The sequence below is a fragment of the Pseudophryne corroboree genome, chromosome 8 (genome assembly GCF_028390025.1).
Source record: "Pseudophryne corroboree isolate aPseCor3 chromosome 8, aPseCor3.hap2, whole genome shotgun sequence".
NCBI classification, from domain to species: Eukaryota; Metazoa; Chordata; class Amphibia; order Anura; family Myobatrachidae; genus Pseudophryne; species Pseudophryne corroboree.
The window spans coordinates 411,899,175-411,924,115 of NC_086451.1; the positions used below are offsets into that span (position 1 = coordinate 411,899,175).

A 24,941-nucleotide genomic window follows, 5' to 3' on the forward strand; every position below is an offset into this window, starting at 1 on the left:
TGAATTAGGACCTTGGAGCATTGTTTTAACAACCAATATTGGCCTACGGCCCCTATTCAGCGCGGATTGCAGATTCTGCTAAAAAGCAGGTGTAAAATCTGCACCTACCATAGAGCTATTGCAAGTTTCAAAGATGCGACCGATGGAAACATCTAAAGGCTCTCCGAGCATTATGATAGCGTCTGAAGATGGACAAAGTGAGTGTCTCGGTCCTTGCACATTCAGATGCAGGCTTACACCAGGAGAAAGGCAGCTACCAGGTGTAGCATATAGTCACAAGCGTCAAGCGGTCACAGAAACATGTGACTCGGAATCAGCCCCATAATGTATTAGGTACTTAGGGTTAGTGTTTTGGTGCCGCTAGGTCGCAAAGTCCATGGTGCACTAAACAGGGCTACTTACTGCGATTTGAGGATAGGTATATGTGGTCACATCTGTAAGCGTGGTTGTATTAATTGTACTTCATATTGCTTCCACTTTCCCAGATCTTGGAATGTGTCTAGAGGAGGACAGATCACTGCAGACCAGGCCTGAACCAGTAGGCACTAACAGAAAGAAGTGTCAACAGGCCCCGGTTTTAGAGTGTACGGTGTGTGGAAAGGTCTTTAAAAGTGCAAGCTCCCTCAGCAAACACATCCTGGTCCACAGCCAGAAGAGAAGCCATATCTGCAAAGTCTGCAAGAAAGCGTTCAAAAGAAACGACCACTTGTATGTACCCTGAGTTATGTGATCAACTTTTCTGTCGTGCACAAATACTGGTGCATATGCGTCTATTATATTGCGTGTGCTTTAACAGAAGTTTCTCTAACGTCCTAGTGGATGCTGGGGACTCCGTCAGGACCATGGGGAATAGCGGCTCCGCAGGAGACAGGGCACAAAAGCAAGCTTTTAGGATCACATGGTGTGTACTGGCTCCTCCCCCTATGACCCTCCTCCAAGCCTCAGTTAGGTTTTTGTGCCCGGCCGAGAAGGGTGCAATCTAGGTGGCTCTCTTAAAGAGTTACTTAGAAAAAGTTTTTAGGTTCTTTATTTTCAGTGAGTCCTGCTGGCAACAGGCTCACTGCATCGAGGGACTTAGGGGAGAGATTTTCAACTCACCTGCGTGCAGGATGGATTGGATTCTTAGGCTACTGGACATAGCTCCAGAGGGAGTCGGAACACAGGGCTCGCCCTGGGGTTCGTCCCGGAGCCGCGCCGCCGACCCCCCTTGCAGACGCTGAAGATGAAGAGGTCCGGAACTAGGCGGCAGAAGACTCTCAGTCTTCATCAGGTAGCGCACAGCACTGCAGCTGTGCGCCATTGTTGTCAGCACACTTCACACAGCGGTCACGGAGGGTGCAGGGCGCTGGGGGGGGGCGCCCTGGACAGCAATGTATAATACCTGTATGGCGAAAAATACATCACATATAGCCCTTGAGGCTATATGGATGTATTTAACCCCTGCCAGATATCTAAAACTCCGGAGAAGAAGCCCGCCGAAAAGGGGGCGGGGCCTATTCTCCTCAGCACACAGCGCCATTTTCCCTCACAGAAAGGCTGGTGGGAAGGCTCCCATGCTCTCCCCTGCACTGCACTACAGAAACAGGGTTAAAACAGAGAGGGGGGGCACTGATTTGGCGATATGTATATATATTAAAATGCTATAAGGGAGGAACACTTATATAAAGGTTGTCCCTGGATAATTATAGCGTTTTGGTGTGTGCTGGCAAACTCTCCCTCTGTCTCCCCAAAGGGCTAGTGGGTCCTGTCCTCTATCAGAGCATTCCCTATGTGTGTGCTGTATGTCGGTACGTGTGTGTCGACATGTATGAGGAAAATATTGGTGAGGAGGCGGAGCAAATTGCCTGTAATGGTGATGTCACTCTCTAGGGAGTCGACACCGGAATGGATGGCTTATTTATGGAAATTACGTGACAATGTCAACACGCTGCAAGCCGGTTGACGACATGAGAGGGCCGGCGAACAAATTAGTATCTGTCCAGGCGTCTCAAACACCGTCAGGGGCTGTAAAATGCCCATTTACCTCAGTCGGTCGACACAGACCCAGACACGGACACTGATTTCAGTGTCGAAGGTGAAGAAACAAACGTATTTTCTTTTAGGGCCACACGTTAAGGGCAATGAAGGAGGTGTTACATATTTCTGATACTCCAAGTACCACAAAAAAGGGTATTATATGTGAGGTGAAAAAACTACCTGTAGTTTTTCCTGAATCAGATAAATTAAATGAAGTGTGTGATGATGCGTGGGTTTCCCCCGATAGAAAATTATTGGCGGTATACCCTTTCCCGCCAGAAGTTAAGGCGCGGTGGGAAACACCCCTCAGGGTGGATAAGGCGCTCACACGCTTATCAGAACAAGTGGCGGTACCATCTACGGATAGGGCCGTACTTAAGGAGCCAGCTGATAGGAGGCTGAAAAATATCCTAAAAAGTATACACACACATGCTGGTGTTATACTGCGACCAGCGATCGCCTCAGCCTGGATGTGCAGAGCTGAGGTGGCTTGGTCGGATTCCCTGACTAAAAATATTGATACCTTTGACAGGGACAGTATTTTATTGACTATAGAGCATTTAAAGGATGCATTTCTATATATGCGAGATGCGCAGAGGGATATTTGCACTCTGGCATCAAGAGTAAATGCGATGTCCATATCTGCAAGAAGATGTTTATGGACACGACAGTGGTCAGGTGATGCAGTTTCCAAACGGCACAAAGATGTATTGCCGTATAAAGGGGAGGAGTTATTTGGGGTCGGTCCATGGGACCTGGTGGCCAGGGCAACTGCTGGAAAATCCACCGTTTTTTACCCTAAGTCACATCTCTGCAGAAAAAGACACCGTCTTTTCAGCCTCAGTCCTTTCGTCCCTATAAGAGTCATATCTGCCCAGGGATAGAGGAAAGGGAAGAAGACTGCAGCAGGCAGCCCATTCCCAGGAACAGAAGCCCTCCACCGCTTCTACCAAGTTCTCAGCATGACGCTGGGACCGTACAGGACCCCTGGATCCTACAAGTAGTATCCAAGGGGTACAGATTGGAATGTCGAGAGGTTTCCCCCCTCGCAGGTTCCTGTAGTCTGCTGTACCAATGTCTCCCTCCGACAGGGAGGCAGTATTGAAAACAATTCACAAGCTGTATTCCCAGCAGGTGATAATAAAATTACCCCTCCGACAACAAGGAAAGGGGTATTACTCCACACTATATGGTGGTACTGAAGGCTAGGTGAGACCTATTCTAAATCTGAAAAATTTGAACACTTACAAGGGTTCAAATCCAGATGGAGTCACTCAGAGCAGTGATAGCAAAGAACAAGGGGACTATATGGTGTCCCGGGACATCAGGGATGCTTACCTCCATGTCCCAAAATTTGCCTTTTCTCACCAAGGGTACCTCAGGTTCGTGGTACAGAACTGTCACTATCAGTTTCAAGACGATGCCGTTGGATTGTCCAAGGCACCCCGGGTCCTTACCAAGGTAATGACCGAAAGGAGGATTCGTCTTCAAAGAAAATGGACGACCTCCTGATAAGAACAAGGTCCAGAGAACAGTTGGAGGTCGGAGTAGCACTATCTCAAGTAGTTCTACGACAGCACGGGTGGATTCTAAATATTCCAAAACCGCAGTTGTTCCGACGACACGTCTGCTGGTCCTAGGGATGATTCTGGACACAGTCCAGGAAAAGGTGTTTCTCCCAGAGGAGAAAGCCAGGGAGTTATCTGAGCTAATCGGGATCCTCCTAAAACCAGGAAAAGTGTCAGTGCATCATTGCACAAGAGTCCTGGTAAAAATGGTGGCTTATTACGAAGCGCTTCCATTCGGCAGATTTCACGCAAGAACTCTTCAGTGGGATCTGCTGGACAAATGGTCCGGATCGCATCTTCAGATGCATCAGCGGATAACCCTATATCCAAGGACAAGGGTGTCTCTCCTGTGGTGATTACAGAGTGCTCATCTTCTAGAGGGCCGCAGATTCGGCATTCAGGATTGGATGCTCGTGACCACGGAGGCCAGCCTGAGAGGCTGGGGAGCAGTCACACAAGGAGTGTGATCAAGTCTGGAAAATTCTCTCCACATAAATATACTGGAGCTAAGAGCAAATTTATAATGCTCTAAGCTTAGCAAGACCTCTGCTTCAAGGTCAGCCGGTATTGATCCAGTGGGATAACATCACGGCAGTCGCCCACGTAAACAGAAAGGGCGGCACAAGAAGCAGGAGGGCAGTGGCAAAACTGCAAGGATTTTTCGCTAGGCGGAAAATCATGTGATAGCACTGTCAGCAGTGTTCATTCCGGGAGTGGACGACTGGGAAGCAGACTTCCTCAGCAGGCACGACCTCCACCCGGGAGAGTGGGAACTTCATCGGGAAGTTTTCCGCATGATTGTGAACCGTTGGGAAAGACCAAAGGTGGACATGATGGCGTCCCGCCCGAACAAAAAATGGGACAGGTATTGCGCCAGGTCACGAGACCTTCAGGCGATAGCTGTGGACGTCCTGGTAACACCGTGGGTGTAACAGTCGGTGTATGTGTTCCCTCCTCTGCTTCTCATAACCAAGGTATTGAGAATTATAAGACATAGAGGAGTAAGAACTATACTCGTGGCTCCGGATTGGCCAAGAGGGACTTGGTAACCGGAACTTCAAGAGATGCTCACAGAGGACTAATGGCCTCGGGAGCTAAGAAGGGATTTGCTTTCAGCAAGTACTATGTCTGTTCCAAGAGGAACCGTGGCATCGGCCTTTAAGAAAGGACCTGCTCCAGCAGGGACCTTGTCTGTTCCAAGACTTACCGCGACTGCGTTTGACGGCATGGCGGTTTGAACGCCGGATCCTAAGGGAAAAGGCATTCCGGAAGAGGTCACACCTACCCTGGTCAAAGCCAGGAAGGAGGTGACCGCACAACGTTATCACCACATGTGGTAAAAATATGTTGCGTGGGTGAGGCCAGGAAGGCCCCACGAAAAATTTTCAACTAGGTCGATTTCTGCACTTCCTGCAAACAGGAGTGTCTATGAGCCTCAAATTGGGGTCCATTAAGGTTCAAGTTTCGGCCCTATAGTTTTTCTTCCAGAAAGAATTGGCTTCAGTTCCTGAAGTCCAGACGTTTGTCAAGGGAGTATTGCATATACAGCCCTTGTGTGCCTCCAGTGGCACCGTGGGATCTCAACGTAGTGTTGGGATTCCTCAAATCATATTGGTTTGAACCACTCAAATCTGTGGATTTGAAATATCTCACATGGAAAGTGACCATGCTGTTGGCCCTGGCCTCGGCCAGGCGATTGTCAAAATTGGCGGCTTTGTCTTACAAAAGCCCATATTTGATTTTCCATTCGGGACAGGGCAGAACTGCGGACTCGTCCCCAGTTTCTTCCTAAGGTGGTGTCAGCGTTTCACCTGAAACAACCTATTGTGGTGCCTGCGGCTACTAGGGACTTGGAGGACTCCAAGTTGCTAGACGTTGTCAGGGCCCTGAAAATATATATATATATATAAAATTCCAGGACGGCTGGAGTCAGAAAGTCTGACTTGCTGTTTATATTGTAGGCACCCAAAAAGCTGGGTGCTCCTGCTTCTAAGCAGACTATTGCTCGTTGGATTTGTAGTACAATTCAGCTTGCACATTCTGTGGCAGGCCTGCCACAGCCAAAATCTGTAAATGCCCATTCCACAAGGAAGGTGGGCTCATCTTGGGCGGCTGCCCGAGGGGTCTCGGCTTTACAACTTTGCCGAGCAGCTACTTGGTCAGGGGCAAACACGTTTGCTAAATTCTACAAATTTGATACCCTGGCTGAGGAGGACCTGGAGTTCTCTCATTCGGTGCTGCAGAGTCATCCGCACTCTCCCGCCCGTTTGGGAGCTTTGGTATAATCCCCATGGTCCTGACGGAGTCCCCAGCATCCACTAGGACGTTAGAGAAAATAAGATTTTACTTACCGATAAATCTATTTCTCATAGTCCGTAGTGGATGCTGGGCACCCATCCCAAGTGCGGATTGTCTGCATTACTTGTACATAGTTATTGTTACAAAAAAATCGGGTTATTATTGTTGTGAGCCATCTTTTTTAGAGGCTACTTCATTGTTATCATACTGTTAACTGGGTTCAAATCACAAGTTGTACGGTGTGATTGGTGTGGCTGGTATGAGTCTTACCCGGGATTCAAGATCCTTCCTTATTGTGTACGCTCGTCCGGGCACAGTACCTAACTGAGGCTTGGAGGAGGGTCATAGGGGGAGGAGCCAGTACACACCATGTGATCCTAAAAGCTTGCTTTTGTGCCCTGTCTCCTGCGGAGCCGCTATTCCCCATGGTCCTTTCGGAGTACCCAGCATCCACTACGGACTATGAGAAATAGAATTATCGGTAAGTAAATTCTTATTTTAAAGGGGCAGTTATTTACAAGACAAAACCATGTCTTGTAAGTGATTGCCCCTTTAAAAAAAACATCAGAGGTCGACCAGGAACTTGCACCTCCGGCCAACTCGGACTTCATTACATCCGGCCCCAAGTGTTTTTATTACTTTATGATGTTTGTGGTTGTACAATAAAACTACAGTTTTTACATTAATATACTATGGGAATGAATACCTTTCGTACCCACATGAAAATGTTCTAATACTGAACCTGGGAGAAAGGGATCTGACTGATTATGGGCAACTTCTCCACTGGCTCACTTCTCCACTCTTTTCACTGCTTCATGAATAGACCTATTAATACCATTGAAAAAGTAATTCTTTTAAGAATGTTCTTTCTTTTTCATTCACTAGGGGTCACTGGAGTACTCTTGGGATATGGACGGCCTCCGCAGGAACAGGGCACTGAATATTCAAATTTAGAACTCTACACCCCTCCATATCCCAGAGTACCTCAGTGTTTTTTCTGTGCTCATCGGAGCAACAGGGTTGGTGTGGGGCTGCCACACTTTGTGAATATTTTTTGATTTTGATTTTAATTTTTAATTTTTCTTTTTCTTTTCTCTGACGTCCTAGTGGATGCTGGGAACTCCGTAAGGACCATGGAGAATAGACGGGCTCCGCAGGAGACTGGGCACTCTAAAAGAAAGATTAGGTACTATCTGGTGTGCACTGGCTCCTCCCTCCATGCCCCTCCTCCTGACCTCAGTTAGATTTCTGTGCCCGGCCGAGCTGGATGCACACTAGGGGCTCTCCTGAGCTCCTAGAAAGAAAGTATATTTTAGGTTTTTTATTTTACAGTTAGACCTGCTGGCAACAGGCTCACTGCAACGAGGGACTAAGGGGAGAAGAAGCGAACCTACCTGCTTGCAGCTAGCTTGGGCTTCTTAGGCTACTGGACACCATTAGCTCCAGAGGGATCGACCGCAGGACCCGTCCTTGGTGTTCGTTCCCGGAGCCGCGCCGCCGTCCCCCTTACAGAGCCAGAAGCTAGAAGAGGTCCGGAAAAATCGGCGGCAGAAGACTTCAGTCTTCACCAAGGTAGCGCACAGCACTGCAGCTGTGCGCCATTGCTCCTCTTGTACACCTCACACTCCGGTCACTGATGGGTGCAGGGCGCTGGGGGGGGGCGCCCTGAGCAGCAATAATTAGACCTTGGCTGGCAAAATAATCACAATATATAGCCCCAGAGGCTATAGATGTGATAAATACCCCTGCCAGATTCCATAAAAAAGCGGGAGAAAAGTCAGCCGAAAAAGGGGCGGAGCTATCTCCCTCAGCACACTGGCGCCATTTCTCCCTCACAGCTCCGCTGGAAGGAAGCTCCCTGGCTCTCCCCTGCAGTCTGCACTACAGAAGGGTAAAAAAGAGAGGGGGGGCACTAAATTTAGGCACATTATATAATTTATAGCAGCTATAAGGGGATATAATTCAGTTAGTCCCTGTATTATATAGTGCTCTGGTGTGTGCTGGCATACTCTCTCTCTGTCTCCCCAAAGGGCTTTTGGTGGGGTCCTGTCCTCTGTCAGAGCATTCCCTGTGTGTGTGCGGTGTGTCGGTACGGCTGTGTCGACATGTTTGATGAGGAGGCTTATGTGGAGGCAGAGCAGATGCCTATAAATGTGATGTCACCCCCTGCGGGGCAGACACCTGAGTGGATGGACTTATGGAAGGAATTACGTGCAAGTGTCGACTCCTTACATAAAAAATTTGACGACATGCCAAATGCGGGACAGCCGGATTCTCAGCTCGTGCCTGCCCAGACGACTCAAAGGCCATCAGAGGCTCTAAAGCGCCCGCTACCTCAGATGGCAGACACAGATGTCGACACGGATACTGATACCAGTGTCGACGACGAAGAGTCTAATTTAATGTCCACTAGGGCCATTCGTTGCATGATTGAGGCAATGAAAGAGGTATTACACATTTCTGATATAAACCCAGGTACCTCAAAAAAGGATATTATGTTTGGGGAGAAAAAACTACCAATAGTTTTTCCCCCATCTGAAGAATTAAATGAAGTGTGTGAAGAAGCGTGGGCTTCCCCCGATAAAAAATTGGTATTTTCTAAAAAGTTACTAATGGCGTTCCCTTTCTCGCCAGAGGATAGGTCACGTTGGGAAACACCCCCTAGGGTGGATAAAGCGCTCACACGCTTGTCAAAAAAGGTGGCACTACCGTCTCCGGATACGGCCGCCCTAAAGGAGCCTGCTGATAGAAAGCAGGAGGCGATCCTGAAGTCTGTATATACACACTCAGGCATTATACTGAGACCAGCGATTGCTTCAGCATGGATGTGCAGTGCTGCAGCTGCGTGGTCAGATTCCCTGTCGGAAAATATTGACACCCTAGACAGGGACACTATTCTGCTAACCGTAGAGCATATAAAAGACTCAGTCTTATACATGAGAGATGCACAGAGGGAGATCTGCCGACTGGCATCTAAAATAAGTGCTCTGTCCATCTCTGCTAGGAGAGGCTTATGGACTCGGCAGTGGACAGGGGATGCAGATTCGAAAAGGCACATGGAAGTTTTGCCTTATAAGGGTGAGGAGTTATTCGGGGATGGTCTCTCAGACCTAGTTTCCACAGCAACAGCTGGGAAGTCAGCATTTTTGCCCCATGTCCCCTCACAGCCTAAGAAAGCGCCGTATTATCAGGTACAGTCCTTTCGACCCCAGAAAAATAGGCGGGGAAAAGGCGGGTCCTTTCTGTCCAGAGGCAGAGGTAGGGGAATAAAGCTGCAACAAACAGCAGGTTCCCAGGAACAAAAGTCCTCCCCCGCTTCTTCCAAGTCCGCCGCATGACGGTGGGGCTCCACAGGCGGAGCCAGGTACGGTGGGGGGCCGCCTCAAAAATTTCAGCGATCAGTGGGCTCGCTCACAGGTGGATCCCTGGATCCTTCAAGTAGTATCTCAGGGGTACAAGCTGGAATTCGAGGCGCCTCCCCCCCGCCGTTTCCTCAAATCTGCCTTGCCGACAACTCCCTCGGGCAGGGAGGCTGTGCTAGAGGCAATTCACAAGCTGTATTCCCAGCAGGTGATAGTCAAGGTGCCCCTACTTCAACAAGGACGGGGTTACTATTCCACACTGTTTGTGGTACCGAAACCGGACGGTTCGGTGAGACCCATTTTAAATTTGAAATCCTTGAACACATATATAAAAAAATTCAAGTTCAAGATGGAATCGCTCAGGGCGGTTATTGCAAGCCTGGACGAGGGGGATTACATGGTATCCCTGGACATCAAGGATGCTTACCTGCATGTCCCCATTTACCATCCTCACCAGGAGTACCTCAGATTTGTGGTACAGGATTGCCATTACCAATTCCAGACACTGCCGTTTGGACTGTCCACGGCACCGAGGGTGTTTACCAAGGTAATGGCAGAAATGATGATACTCCTTCGAAAAAAGGGAGTTTTAATTATCCCGTACTTGGACGATCTCCTTATAAAGGCGAGGTCCAAGGAGCAGTTGTTGGTCGGAGTAGCACTATCTCGGGAGGTGCTACAACAGCACGGATGGATTCTAAACATTCCAAAGTCACAGCTGGTTCCTTCCACACGCCTACTGTTCCTTGGGATGGTTCTGGACACAGAACAGAAAAAAGTGTTTCTCCCGCAGGAGAAAGCCAAGGAGCTGTCATCTCTAGTCAGAGACCTCCTGAAACCAAAACAGGTATCGGTGCATCACTGCACACGAGTCCTCGGAAAAATGGTAGCTTCATACGAAGCAATTCCATTCGGCAGGTTCCATGCAAGAACCTTTCAGTGGGACCTCTTGGACAAGTGGTCGGGATCGCATCTTCAGATGCATCGGCTGATAACCCTGTCTCCAAGGACCAGGGTGTCTCTGCTGTGGTGGCTGCAGAGTGCTCATCTTCTAGAGGGCCGCAGATTCGGCATACAGGACTGGGTCCTGGTGACCACGGATGCCAGCCTTCGAGGCTGGGGGGCAGTCACACAGGGAAGAAATTTCCAAGGACTTTGGTCAAGTCAGGAGTCGTCCCTACACATAAATATTCTGGAACCGAGGGCCATTTACAATGCCCTAAGTCAGGCAAGGCCCCGGCTTCAAAACCAGCCGGTACTGATCCAATCAGACAACATCACGGCAGTCGCCCATGTAAACCGACAGGGCGGCACAAGAAGCAGGATGGCGTGGCAGAAGCCACAAGGATTCTCCGATGGGCGGAAAATCACGTCTTAGCACTATCAGCAGTGTTCATTCCGGGAGTGGACAACTGGGAAGCAGACTTCCTCAGCAGACACGACCTACACCCGGGAGAGTGGGGACTTCATCCAGAAGTCTTCCAACTGTTGGTAAACCGTTGGGAAAGGCCACAGGTGGACATGATGGCGTCCCGCCTCAACAAAAAGCTAAAGAGATATTGCGCCAGGTCAAGGGACCCTCAGGCGATAGCTGTGGACGCTCTAGTGACACCATGGGTGTACCAGTCGGTTTATGTGTTCCCTCCTCTGCCTCTCATACCAAAGGTACTGAGAATAATAAGAAGGCGAGGAGCAAGAACGATACTCGTGGTTCCGGATTGGCCAAGAAGAGCTTGGTACCCAGAACTTCAAGAAATGATATCAGAGGACCCATGGCCTCTACCGCTCAGACAGGATCTGCTACAGCAGGGGCCCTGTCTGTTCCAAGACTTACCGCGGCTGCGTTTGACGGCATGGCGGTTGAATTCCGGATTTTAAAGGAAAAGGGCATTCCGGAGGAAGTCATTCCTACGCTGATAAAAGCTAGGAAAGAAGTAACCGCAAACCATTACAGGTTGAGTATCCCTTATCCAAAATGCTTGGGACCAGAGGAATTTTGGATATCGGATTTTTCCGTATTTTGGAATAATATCATACCATAATGAGATATTATGGTGATGGGACCTAAATCTAAGCACAGAATGCATTTATGTCACATATACACCTTATACACCCAGCCTGAAGGTAATTTTAGCCAATATTTTTTATAACTTTGTGCATTAAACAAAGTGTGTGTACATTCACACAATTCATTTATGTTTCATATACACCTTATGCACACAGCCTGAAGGTCATTTAATACAATATTTTTAATAACTGAGTATTAAACAAAGTTTGTGTACATTGAGCCATCAAAAAACAAAGGTTTCACTATCTCAGTCTCACGCAAAAAAGTCCGTATTTCGGAATATTCCGTATTTCGGAATATTTGGATATGGGATACTCAACCTGTATCACCGTATTTGGCGAAAATATGTTGCGTGGTGTGAGGCCAGGAAGGCCCCTACTGAGGAATTTCAGCTGGGTCGTTTTCTGCACTTCCTACAGTCGGGAGTGACTATGGGCCTAAAATTGGGTTCCATTAAGGTCCAGATTTCGGCTCTGTCGATTTTCTTCCAGAAAGAACTGGCTTCACTGCCTGAAGTTCAGACATTTGTAAAGGGTGTGCTACATATTCAGCCCCCTTTTGTGCCTCCTGTGGCACCTTGGGATCTCAACGTGGTGTTGAGTTTCCTGAAATCACATTGGTTTGAGCCACTTAAAACTGTGGATCTGAAATATCTCACGTGGAAAGTGGTCATGTTATTGGCCTTGGCTTCGGCCAGGCGTGTGTCAGAATTGGCGGCTTTGTCATGTAAAAGCCCTTATCTGATTTTCCATATGGATAGGGCAGAATTGAGGACTCGTCCCCAGTTTCTCCCTAAGGTGGTATCAGCTTTTCACTTGAACCAACCTATTGTAGTGCCTGCGGCTACTAGGGACTTGGAAGATTCCAAGTTACTGGACGTAGTCAGGGCCTTGAAAATTTATGTTTCCAGGACGGCTGGAGTCAGGAAAACTGACTCGCTTTTTATCTTGTATGCACCCAACAAACTAGGTGCTCCTGCTTCTAAGCAGACTATTGCTCGCTGGATTTGTAGCACAATTCAGCTGGCGCATTCTGCGGCTGGATTGCCGCATCCTAAATCAGTAAAAGCCCATTCCACAAGGAAAGTGGGCTCATCTTGGGCGGCTGCCCGAGGGGTCTCGGCTTTACAACTTTGCCGAGCTGCAACTTGGTCAGGGGCAAACACGTTTGCTAAATTCTACAAATTTGATACCCTGGCTGAGGAGGACCTTGAGTTCTCTCATTCGGTGCTGCAGAGTCATCCGCACTCTCCCGCCCGTTTGGGAGCTTTGGTATAATCCCCATGGTCCTTACGGAGTTCCCAGCATCCACTAGGACGTCAGAGAAAATAAGATTTTACTCACCGGTAAATCTATTTCTCGTAGTCCGTAGTGGATGCTGGGCGCCCATCCCAAGTGCGGATTGTCTGCAATACTTGTATATAGTTATTGCCTAACTAAAGGGTTATTGTTGAGCCATCTGTTGAGAGGCTCAGTTATACTTCATATTGTTTTCTGGGTATAGTATCACGAGTTATACGGTGTGATTGGTGTGGCTGGTATGAGTCTTACCCGGGATTCAAAATCCTTCCTTATTGTGTCAGCTCTTCCGGGCACAGTATCCTAACTGAGGTCTGGAGGAGGGGCATGGAGGGAGGAGCCAGTGCACATCAGATAGTACCTAATCTTTCTTTTAGAGTGCCCAGTCTCCTGCGGAGCCCGTCTATTCCCCATGGTCCTTACGGAGTTCCCAGCATCCACTACGGACTACGAGAAATAGATTTACCGGTGAGTAAAATCTTATTTTTTACAACTTAAGCACATCCCTTCCCAGTTTCTGTAAAAACGTGGGTCCGGGATAGTGCCGCTGCACGGAGCACCGCATGGCGTGTCGGTCCTCGCAAAGAGCACCCTCACAGCCACACGCAGCTCACAAACCTGCTGCTACAGCTGGACGGAGCTTACAGATAGAAGCCCCGTCACAGCCATCGCTTCTGGAGTCAGGTATGCTGGGGGGACGCTGCCGCCCCGCTGTGTGGGGACAATGTTATGTCCGCTGCAGGACCGCTCTCCATTACAGCGCTCACCGGCTCCCTGCACCCGATCGCGGACCCGCTCCCCGATAACTCCCGCTCAGACAGCGGTACACGGGCCACAGTGGAGGGAGCAGAAGGGGGGGAAGGATACTTTTTAGCGGGTGGCTGCAAAAAGGGGGTGACAGCATTAATGACATAGGCTGTTAAGCCTATATTACCGGGTTTGCTGCACTTGTTCAATATACCCTGCGCTGTGAGGCATGGCAGCCATTTTAACCATGCTTCCTGTCTTCCTGATGTGATTCCAGAACGTTCCTGTCCTACATCTCTACTCCACCGGAGGCGCAGGGGTGTTAGTGGGAATTTGGGATCAGGTTTCATATAGTAGTGGCCACGTGCACTGCTCTTGGCCAGATATAACTATAGAGACACCTTAGTACTATTTTACTGAGTCGTGCAAGTTGTTGTCTGTCTTTGTGTATTGTATTGTATTGTATTGTCTGTCTGCATAATGAGTAAGGCACCAACAAAATAAAAAAAAGCAGTTTCCCTGCCATGTCTGTAACAATACCACATGTACAGTATGTTTTGTGGATTGAGCTACGAATACAATTTCTGCTCCGGTTTCATAGAAACATAGAATTTGACGGCAGATGAGAACCACTTGGCCCATCTAGTCTGCCCCTCTTTTATTTTATCCTTTAGGCAATCTCAACCCTTTTTTAACCTTGATTCTTTGTAAGGATATTCATATGCCTGTCCCAAGCATGTTTAAATTGCCCTACAGTCTTAGCCTCTACCACCTCTGATGGGAGGCTATTCCACTTATCCACTACCCTTTCTGTGAAGTAATTTTTCCTTAAATTTCCCCTGAACCTCCCCCCCTCCAGTCTCAATGTATGCCCTCGAGTTCTAATACTTCTTTTCCTTTGAAGAATGTTTCCCTCCTGAACTTTGTTAAGACCCTTTATATATTTGAAAGTTTCTATCATGTCTCCCCTTTCCCTTCTCTCCTCCAAACTATACATGTTAAGATCTTTTAGCCTTTCCGGGTAAGTTTTGTGATGTAGGCCATGCACCATTTTAGTTGCCCTTCTTTGTACACTCTCTAATGTATTTATATCCTTCTGGAGATAGGGTCTCCAGAACTGGACACAGTATTCCAGATGGGGCCTTACCAATGACCTATACAGTGGCATTATCACTTCTTTTTTCCTGCTACTGATTCCTCTCCCAATGCAACCAAGCATCTGACTTGCCTTTCTCATTGCTTTGTTGCATTGCTTTCCTGCCTTCAAGTCACTTGAAATAGTGACTCCTAAATCTCTTTCCTCCTCAGTAGTTTCCATTATAGTACCCTTGATACTATACTTAGCCTTTGGGTTTTTGAGACCCAAGTGCATGATTTTGCATTTTTTAGCATTAAACTGTAGTTGCCACGTTCTTGACCATTTCTCAAGCCTACCTAGGTCATCAATCATTTGTTTGACCCCTCCCGGTGTGTCTACCCTGTTGCATATCTTTGTATCATCTGCAAAAAGGCATATCTTCCCTTCAATACCATCTGCAATGTCACCAACAAAGATATTAAAGAGAACTGGACCTAGTACAGATCCCTGGGGTACTCCACTGGTAACATTTCCCTCCATAGATTGCACTCCATTAACTACAACTGTCTGTTTCCTATCCTGCAACCAGGTTCTTATCCATTTCACTAATTTATAATCCACCCCCAGGCTTTCAAGTTTATTTAGCAGTCTGTGATGTGGGACAGTGTCAAATGCCTTACTAAAGTCTAGATATGCTACATCTACAGCTCCCCCTTGATCTATTATTTTCATCACAGAGTCAAAAAAGTCAATAAGATTTGTTTGGCATGATCTCCCACCAGTAAATCCATGCTGTTTTGGATCCTGTAAGTTGTTTGATTTAAGATATTCCACTACTCTTTCTTTTAATAGTTTTTCCATTACTTTCCCTACTACTGATGTAAGGCTTACTGGTCTGTAGTTACTTGCTTCTTCCTTGCTTCCACTTTTGTGCAGTGGAACTACATTTGCTCCTTTCCAGTCCTCTGGAATATCACCTGTATTTAGTGACTGGTTAAATAATTCTGTTAAAGGTGTAACCAGGACATCTTTTAGCTCTTTGAGTATCCTTGGGTGTATTCCATCTGGTCCCATTGATTTATCCACTTTTAGTTTTGAAAGTTCTGTTAGGACCTTCTCCTCTGTAAATGTATTTTCATCTACCTTATTTTTATGAATGTCCTTGCAATTTAACTGTGGCCCCATCCCTTCTTCTGTAGTAAATACTGAGCAAAAATAATTATTTAGGTGATCTGCTATTGCCTTGTCTCCCTCCACCAAATGCCCACTCTCTGTCTTAAGTCTTATTATTCCTCCATTTGATTTTCTCCTTTCACTTATATACTTAAAAAAAGTTTTGCCCCCTTTATCTACTGACTGGGCCATTTTCTCCTCAGCTTCTGCCTTTGCACGTCTGATCACTTTCTTAGCATCCTTCCGTCTGTCCAGATACTCCTCTTTGTCGTTATTATTTTGAGTCTGTTTGTATTTCCTAAAAGCCATCTTTTTTGCTTTCACACTAGTTGATACTACTTTTGTGAACCACACTGGCTTCCTTTTCCTGGTGCTTTTCCTAACCATTTTGATACAAAGGTCTGTTACACTTAGTAATGCACTTTTAATTTTTTTCCACCTCTCCTGCACCCCTTCCAAGTTCCTCCAGTCTGCCAATGAATCACTTAAACATCTCCCCATTTTTGCAAAGTCTGCATTTCTATAATCCAACACCTTTGTTTTTGTGTGAGAGGAGTTGGATCCTGTCTTTATACTAAACCATACTGCTTGATGATCACTGGATCCCAGGTGCTCACCCACATATATATCAGATATTCTATCACCATTTGTAAGAATTAGATCTAATATTGAGTCTTTGCGAGTGGGCTCCCTCACCAATTGCTTGAGAGATGCTCCCTGTAAGGAATGTAGAAATTTGCCACTTGTAGCTGAACTTGCAAAAGACCCCTCCCAATTTACATCAGGTAAATTAAAGTCTCCCATGATTATGACTTCTCCCTTAAAAGCCATTTTAGAGATGTCCAACAATAGGTTCCTGTCCAAATCCTGCCCCTGGCCTGGTGGTCTATAGATCACCCCAATGCGAATAATGTCCTTCTTCCCAGTTTCTATGGTGACCCAAAGGGCCTCAGTTTTGGCTTCAATATTTTGTATTAAAGTGGCATTTATGCTTTTTTTCACATACATTGCTACCCCTCCTCCTATTCTTCCTATTCTATCTTTCCTAAATAAATTGTATCCTGGTATAGTTAAGTCCCAGTCATGATTCTCATTGCACCAAGACTCTGTAATAGCCACAAAATCCAGGTTATCCCTTGTCATTATCGCAATTAGCTCTGGAATTTTGTCTCCTAAGCTCCTAGCATTTGCAGACATAGCTTTAAAAAATGTTTCTGTGCATTTGTTAGTAGTAGCCATGTCCAGAGCGTACAAAATGAATGACAAGTTTAAAGTTGAAATTACCTGTTTGGGGATGTTGCTCAGTATTTGTTTTCTTTTACTAATCAGTAATCATACTCTGTCCTTTACACCACGACTATACCTTACTAAATATAAAGACATAGTACACCTGACCACAATGGGTTAATGTTCAAAAGAGGTAATCACCAGTTAGTATGCAATACTAAACTGTTTCACTGAGCAACTTCCCCACACATGCAATGACATTTTCAAGAAATCATTGCATAAAGAAACATACATAAGTTTGCATAAGAGAGAACTGTAGTGAGCAGATTGGGGATGCCTTTTCCTCGGTTTTGTAAAAACGGATGATATGCATAAGATGAATTACATACTTTTGAGCATTAAGGCAGTCATTTTGTGGTAGTGTTGGTGTGTTGATGTTTTCCTTCTGGTTTTCCTTCGGTTTAACGCAGGTATAACGCTATTTTTATAATAACACTTTTATGTCAGCACTTCTATGGAAGCACGACCAGCCGACGACTATCCAGCCGTATACTAGACTTCAAATAGGAACAATATCCATGTGAATGCAATGATTGCAAACTCCACCCAAGACCATCCCCCTTTAAACTAAGGCCATAAATTAGCTTAGAAAAACAGACATTACATGCCAATAAGGCAGCCAACTATATCTCTACAAAGAGAAAAACATACAAGAATAAAAAACAAAAAAACCCATATTCAATATACCTAGACTATTCAAATATGAAATTCATTTGGCATAATCAGCAAATGCAGTACAACTTGCTGGGATGTGTAGTTCAACGAATCATACCTGTTGAGCACAAAGAGTGATGAGGAGTTGGTTCACAAGTTCACAATTGACAACAGCTGATGATATAACTTGACGCAGGTATAACGCTATTTTTATAATAACACTTTTATGTCAGCACTTCTATGGAAGCACGACCAGCCGACGACTATCCAGCCGTATACTAGACTTCAAATAGGAACAATATCCATGTGAATGCAATGATTGCAAACTCCACCCAAGACCATCCCCCTTTAAACTAAGGCCATAAATTAGCTTAGAAAAACAGACATTACATGCCAATAAGGCAGCCAACTATATCTCTACAAAGAGAAAAACATACAAGAATAAAAAACAAAAAAACCCATATTCAATATACCTAGACTATTCAAATATGAAATTCATTTGGCATAATCAGCAAATGCAGTACAACTTGCTGGGATGTGTAGTTCAACGAATCATACCTGTTGAGCACAAAGAGTGATGAGGAGTTGGTTCACAAGTTCACAATTGACAACAGCTGATGATATAACTTGACGCAGGTATAACGCTATTTTTATAATAACACTTTTATGTCAGCACTTCTATGGAAGCACGACCAGCCGACGACTATCCAGCCGTATACTAGACTTCAAATAGGAACAATATCCATGTGAATGCAATGATTGCAAACTCCACCCAAGACCATCCCCCTTTAAACTAAGGCCATAAATTAGCTTAGAAAAACAGACATTACATGCCAATAAGGCAGCCAACTATATCTCTACAAAGAGAAAAACATACAAGAAAAAAAAACAAAAAAACCCATATTCAATATACCTAGACTATTCAAACATGAAATTCATTTGGCATAATCAGCAAATGCAGTACAACTTGCTGGGATGTGTAGTTCAACGAATCATACCTGTTGAGCACAAAGAGTGATGAGGAGTTGGTTCACAAGTTCACAATTGACAACAGCTGATGATATAACTTGACGCAGGTATAACGCTATTTTTATAATAACACTTTTATGTCAGCACTTCTATGGAAGCACGACCAGCCGACGACTATCCAGCCGTATACTAGACTTCAAATAGGAACAATATCCATGTGAATGCAATGATTGCAAACTCCACCCAAGACCATCCCCCTTTAAACTAAGGCCATACATTAGCTTAGAAAAACAGACATTACATGCCAATAAGGCAGCCAACTATATCTCTACAAAGAGAAAAACATACAAGAAAAAAAAACAAAAAAACCCATATTCAATATACCTAGACTATTCAAACATGAAATTCATTTGGCATAATCAGCAAATGCAGTACAACTTGCTGGGATGTGTAGTTCAACGAATCATACCTGTTGAGCACAAAGAGTGATGAGGAGTTGGTTCACAAGTTCACAATTGACAACAGCTGATGATATAACTTGACGCAGGTATAACGCTATTTTTATAATAACACTTTTATGTCAGCACTTCTATGGAAGCACGACCAGCCGACGACTATCCAGCCGTATACTAGACTTCAAATACTGTAGGAACAATATCCATGTGAATGCAATGATTGCAAACTCCACCCAAGACCATCCCCCTTTAAACTAAGGCCATAAATTAGCTTAGAAAAACAGACATTACATGCCAATAAGGCAGCCAACTATATCTCTACAAAGAGAAAAACATACAAGAAAAAAAAACAAAAAAACCCATATTCAATATACCTAGACTATTCAAACATGAAATTCATTTGGCATAATCAGCAAATGCAGTACAACTTGCTGGGATGTGTAGTTCAACGAATCATACCTGTTGAGCACAAAGAGTGATGAGGAGTTGGTTCACAAGTTCACAATTGACAACAGCTGATGATATAACTTGACGCAGGTATAACGCTATTTTTATAATAACACTTTTATGTCAGCACTTCTATGGAAGCACGACCAGCCGACGACTATCCAGCCGTATACTAGACTTCAAATAGGAACAATATCCATGTGAATGCAATGATTGCAAACTCCACCCAAGACCATCCCCCTTTAAACTAAGGCCATAAATTAGCTTAGAAAAACAGACATTACATGCCAATAAGGCAGCCAACTATATCTCTACAAAGAGAAAAACATACAAGAAAAAAAAACAAAAAAACCCATATTCAATATACCTAGACTATTCAAACATGAAATTCATTTGGCATAATCAGCAAATGCAGTACAACTTGCTGGGATGTGTAGTTCAACGAATCATACCTGTTGAGCACAAAGAGTGATGAGGAGTTGGTTCACAAGTTCACAATTGACAACAGCTGATGATATAACTTGACGCAGGTATAACGCTATTTTTATAATAACACTTTTATGTCAGCACTTCTATGGAAGCACGACCAGCCGACGACTATCCAGCCGTATACTAGACTTCAAATAGGAACAATATCCATGTGAATGCAATGATTGCAAACTCCACCCAAGACCATCCCCCTTTAAACTAAGGCCATAAATTAGCTTAGAAAAACAGACATTACATGCCAATAAGGCAGCCAACTATATCTCTACAAAGAGAAAAACATACAAGAAAAAAAAACAAAAAAACCCATATTCAATATACCTAGACTATTCAAACATGAAATTCATTTGGCATAATCAGCAAATGCAGTACAACTTGCTGGGATGTGTAGTTCAACGAATCATACCTGTTGAGCACAAAGAGTGATGAGGAGTTGGTTCACAAGTTCACAATTGACAACAGCTGATGATATAACTTGACGCAGGTATAACGCTATTTTTATAATAACACTTTTATGTCAGCACTTCTATGGAAGCACGACCAGCCGACGACTATCCAGCCGTATACTAGACTTCAAATAGGAACAATATCCATGTGAATGCAATGATTGCAAACTCCACCCAAGACCATCCCCCTTTAAACTAAGGCCATAAATTAGCTTAGAAAAACAGACATTACATGCCAATAAGGCAGCCAACTATATCTCTACAAAGAGAAAAACATACAAGAAAAAAAAACAAAAAAACCCATATTCAATATACCTAGACTATTCAAACATGAAATTCATTTGGCATAATCAGCAAATGCAGTACAACTTGCTGGGATGTGTAGTTCAACGAATCATACCTGTTGAGCACAAAGAGTGATGAGGAGTTGGTTCACAAGTTCACAATTGACAACAGCTGATGATATAACTTGACGCAGGTATAACGCTATTTTTATAATAACACTTTTATGTCAGCACTTCTATGGAAGCACGACCAGCCGACGACTATCCAGCCGTATACTAGACTTCAAATAGGAACAATATCCATGTGAATGCAATGATTGCAAACTCCACCCAAGACCATCCCCCTTTAAACTAAGGCCATAAATTAGCTTAGAAAAACAGACATTACATGCCAATAAGGCAGCCAACTATATCTCTACAAAGAGAAAAACATACAAGAAAAAAAAACAAAAAAACCCATATTCAATATACCTAGACTATTCAAACATGAAATTCATTTGGCATAATCAGCAAATGCAGTACAACTTGCTGGGATGTGTAGTTCAACGAATCATACCTGTTGAGCACAAAGAGTGATGAGGAGTTGGTTCACAAGTTCACAATTGACAACAGCTGATGATATAACTTGACGCAGGTATAACGCTATTTTTATAATAACACTTTTATGTCAGCACTTCTATGGAAGCACGACCAGCCGACGACTATCCAGCCGTATACTAGACTTCAAATAGGAACAATATCCATGTGAATGCAATGATTGCAAACTCCACCCAAGACCATCCCCCTTTAAACTAAGGCCATAAATTAGCTTAGAAAAACAGACATTACATGCCAATAAGGCAGCCAACTATATCTCTACAAAGAGAAAAACATACAAGAAAAAAAAACAAAAAAACCCATATTCAATATACCTAGACTATTCAAACATGAAATTCATTTGGCATAATCAGCAAATGCAGTACAACTTGCTGGGATGTGTAGTTCAACGAATCATACCTGTTGAGCACAAAGAGTGATGAGGAGTTGGTTCACAAGTTCACAATTGACAACAGCTGATGATATAACTTGACGCAGGTATAACGCTATTTTTATAATAACACTTTTATGTCAGCACTTCTATGGAAGCACGACCAGCCGACGACTATCCAGCCGTATACTAGACTTCAAATAGGAACAATATCCATGTGAATGCAATGATTGCAAACTCCACCCAAGACCATCCCCCTTTAAACTAAGGCCATAAATTAGCTTAGAAAAACAGACATTACATGCCAATAAGGCAGCCAACTATATCTCTACAAAGAGAAAAACATACAAGAAAAAAAAACAAAAAAACCCATATTCAATATACCTAGACTATTCAAACATGAAATTCATTTGGCATAATCAGCAAATGCAGTACAACTTGCTGGGATGTGTAGTTCAACGAATCATACCTGTTGAGCACAAAGAGTGATGAGGAGTTGGTTCACAAGTTCACAATTGACAACAGCTGATGATATAACTTGACGCAGGTATAACGCTATTTTTATAATAACACTTTTATGTCAGCACTTCTATGGAAGCACGACCAGCCGACGACTATCCAGCCGTATACTAGACTTCAAATAGGAACAATATCCATGTGAATGCAATGATTGCAAACTCCACCCAAGACCATCCCCCTTTAAACTAAGGCCATAAATTAGCTTAGAAAAACAGACATTACATGCCAATAAGGCAGCCAACTATATCTCTACAAAGAGAAAAACATACAAGAAAAAAAAACAAAAAAACCCATATTCAATATACCTAGACTATTCAAACATGAAATTCATTTGGCATAATCAGCAAATGCAGTACAACTTGCTGGGATGTGTAGTTCAACGAATCATACCTGTTGAGCACAAAGAGTGATGAGGAGTTGGTTCACAAGTTCACAATTGACAACAGCTGATGATATAACTTGACGCAGGTATAACGCTATTTTTATAATAACACTTTTATGTCAGCACTTCTATGGAAGCACGACCAGTCGACGACTATCCAGCCGTATACTAGACTTCAAATAGGAACAATATCCATGTGAATGCAATGATTGCAAACTCCACCCAAGACCATCCCCCTTTAAACTAAGGCCATAAATTAGCTTAGAAAAACAGACATTACATGCCAATAAGGCAGCCAACTATATCTCTACAAAGAGAAAAACATACAAGAAAAAAAAACAAAAAAACCCATATTCAATATACCTAGACTATTCAAACATGAAATTCATTTGGCATAATCAGCAAATGCAGTACAACTTGCTGGGATGTGTAGTTCAACGAATCATACCTGTTGAGCACAAAGAGTGATGAGGAGTTGGTTCACAAGTTCACAATTGACAACAGCTGATGATATAACTTGACGCAGGTATAACGCTATTTTTATAATAACACTTTTATGTCAGCACTTCTATGGAAGCACGACCAGCCGACGACTATCCAGCCGTATACTAGACTTCAAATAGGAACAATATCCATGTGAATGCAATGATTGCAAACTCCACCCAAGACCATCCCCCTTTAAACTAAGGCCATAAATTAGCTTAGAAAAACAGACATTACATGCCAATAAGGCAGCCAACTATATCTCTACAAAGAGAAAAACATACAAGAAAAAAAAACAAAAAAACCCATATTCAATATACCTAGACTATTCAAACATGAAATTCATTTGGCATAATCAGCAAATGCAGTACAACTTGCTGGGATGTGTAGTTCAACGAATCATACCTGTTGAGCACAAAGAGTGATGAGGAGTTGGTTCACAAGTTCACAATTGACAACAGCTGATGATATAACTTGACGCAGGTATAACGCTATTTTTATAATAACACTTTTATGTCAGCACTTCTATGGAAGCACGACCAGCCGACGACTATCCAGCCGTATACTAGACTTCAAATAGGAACAATATCCATGTGAATGCAATGATTGCAAACTCCACCCAAGACCATCCCCCTTTAAACTAAGGCCATAAATTAGCTTAGAAAAACAGACATTACATGCCAATAAGGCAGCCAACTATATCTCTACAAAGAGAAAAACATACAAGAAAAAAAAACAAAAAAACCCATATTCAATATACCTAGACTATTCAAACATGAAATTCATTTGGCATAATCAGCAAATGCAGTACAACTTGCTGGGATGTGTAGTTCAACGAATCATACCTGTTGAGCACAAAGAGTGATGAGGAGTTGGTTCACAAGTTCACAATTGACAACAGCTGATGATATAACTTGACGCAGGTATAACGCTATTTTTATAATAACACTTTTATGTCAGCACTTCTATGGAAGCACGACCAGCCGACGACTATCCAGCCGTATACTAGACTTCAAATAGGAACAATATCCATGTGAATGCAATGATTGCAAACTCCACCCAAGACCATCCCCCTTTAAACTAAGGCCATAAATTAGCTTAGAAAAACAGACATTACATGCCAATAAGGCAGCCAACTATATCTCTACAAAGAGAAAAACATACAAGAAAAAAAAAGAAAAAAACCCATATTCAATATACCTAGACTATTCAAACATGAAATTCATTTGGCATAATCAGCAAATGCAGTACAACTTGCTGGGATGTGTAGTTCAACGAATCATACCTGTTGAGCACAAAGAGTGATGAGGAGTTGGTTCACAAGTTCACAATTGACAACAGCTGATGATATAACTTGACGCAGGTATAACGCTATTTTTATAATAACACTTTTATGTCGGCACTTCTATGGAAGCACGACCAGCCGACGACTATCCAGCCGTATACTAGACTTCAAATAGGAACAATATCCATGTGAATGCAATGATTGCAAACTCCACCCAAGACCATCCCCCTTTAAACTAAGGCCATAAATTAGCTTAGAAAAACAGACATTACATGCCAATAAGGCAGCCAACTATATCTCTACAAAGAGAAAAACATACAAGAAAAAAAAACAAAAAAACCCATATTCAATATACCTAGACTATTCAAACATGAAATTCATTTGGCATAATCAGCAAATGCAGTACAACTTGCTGGGATGTGTAGTTCAACGAATCATACCTGTTGAGCACAAAGAGTGATGAGGAGTTGGTTCACAAGTTCACAATTGACAACAGCTGATGATATAACTTGACGCAGGTATAACGCTATTTCTCTAACGTCCTAGTGGATGCTGGGGACTCCGTCAGGACCATGGGGAATAGCGGGCTCCGCAGGAGACAGGGCACATCTAAAAAGCTTTTTAGGTCACATGGTGTGTACTGGCTCCTCCCCCCATGACCCTCCTCCA

The 24,941-nt window shown here is 43.9% G+C and overlaps 1 protein-coding gene across 4 annotated transcripts in view; it reads left to right on the forward strand.

Annotated features, from left to right (window-relative positions):
* The window catches only part of ZNF541 (zinc finger protein 541), a 401,808-nt gene that overhangs the window by 52,201 nt on the left and 324,666 nt on the right, over positions 1 to 24,941 (forward strand). For all 4 annotated transcript variants that reach the window (XM_063937867.1, XM_063937868.1, XM_063937869.1 and 1 more), the window contains exon 3: positions 486 to 708. In XM_063937867.1, the coding sequence (XP_063793937.1) occupies positions 486 to 708 (223 nt within the window). The remainder of the gene's footprint in view (positions 1 to 485; positions 709 to 24,941) is intronic.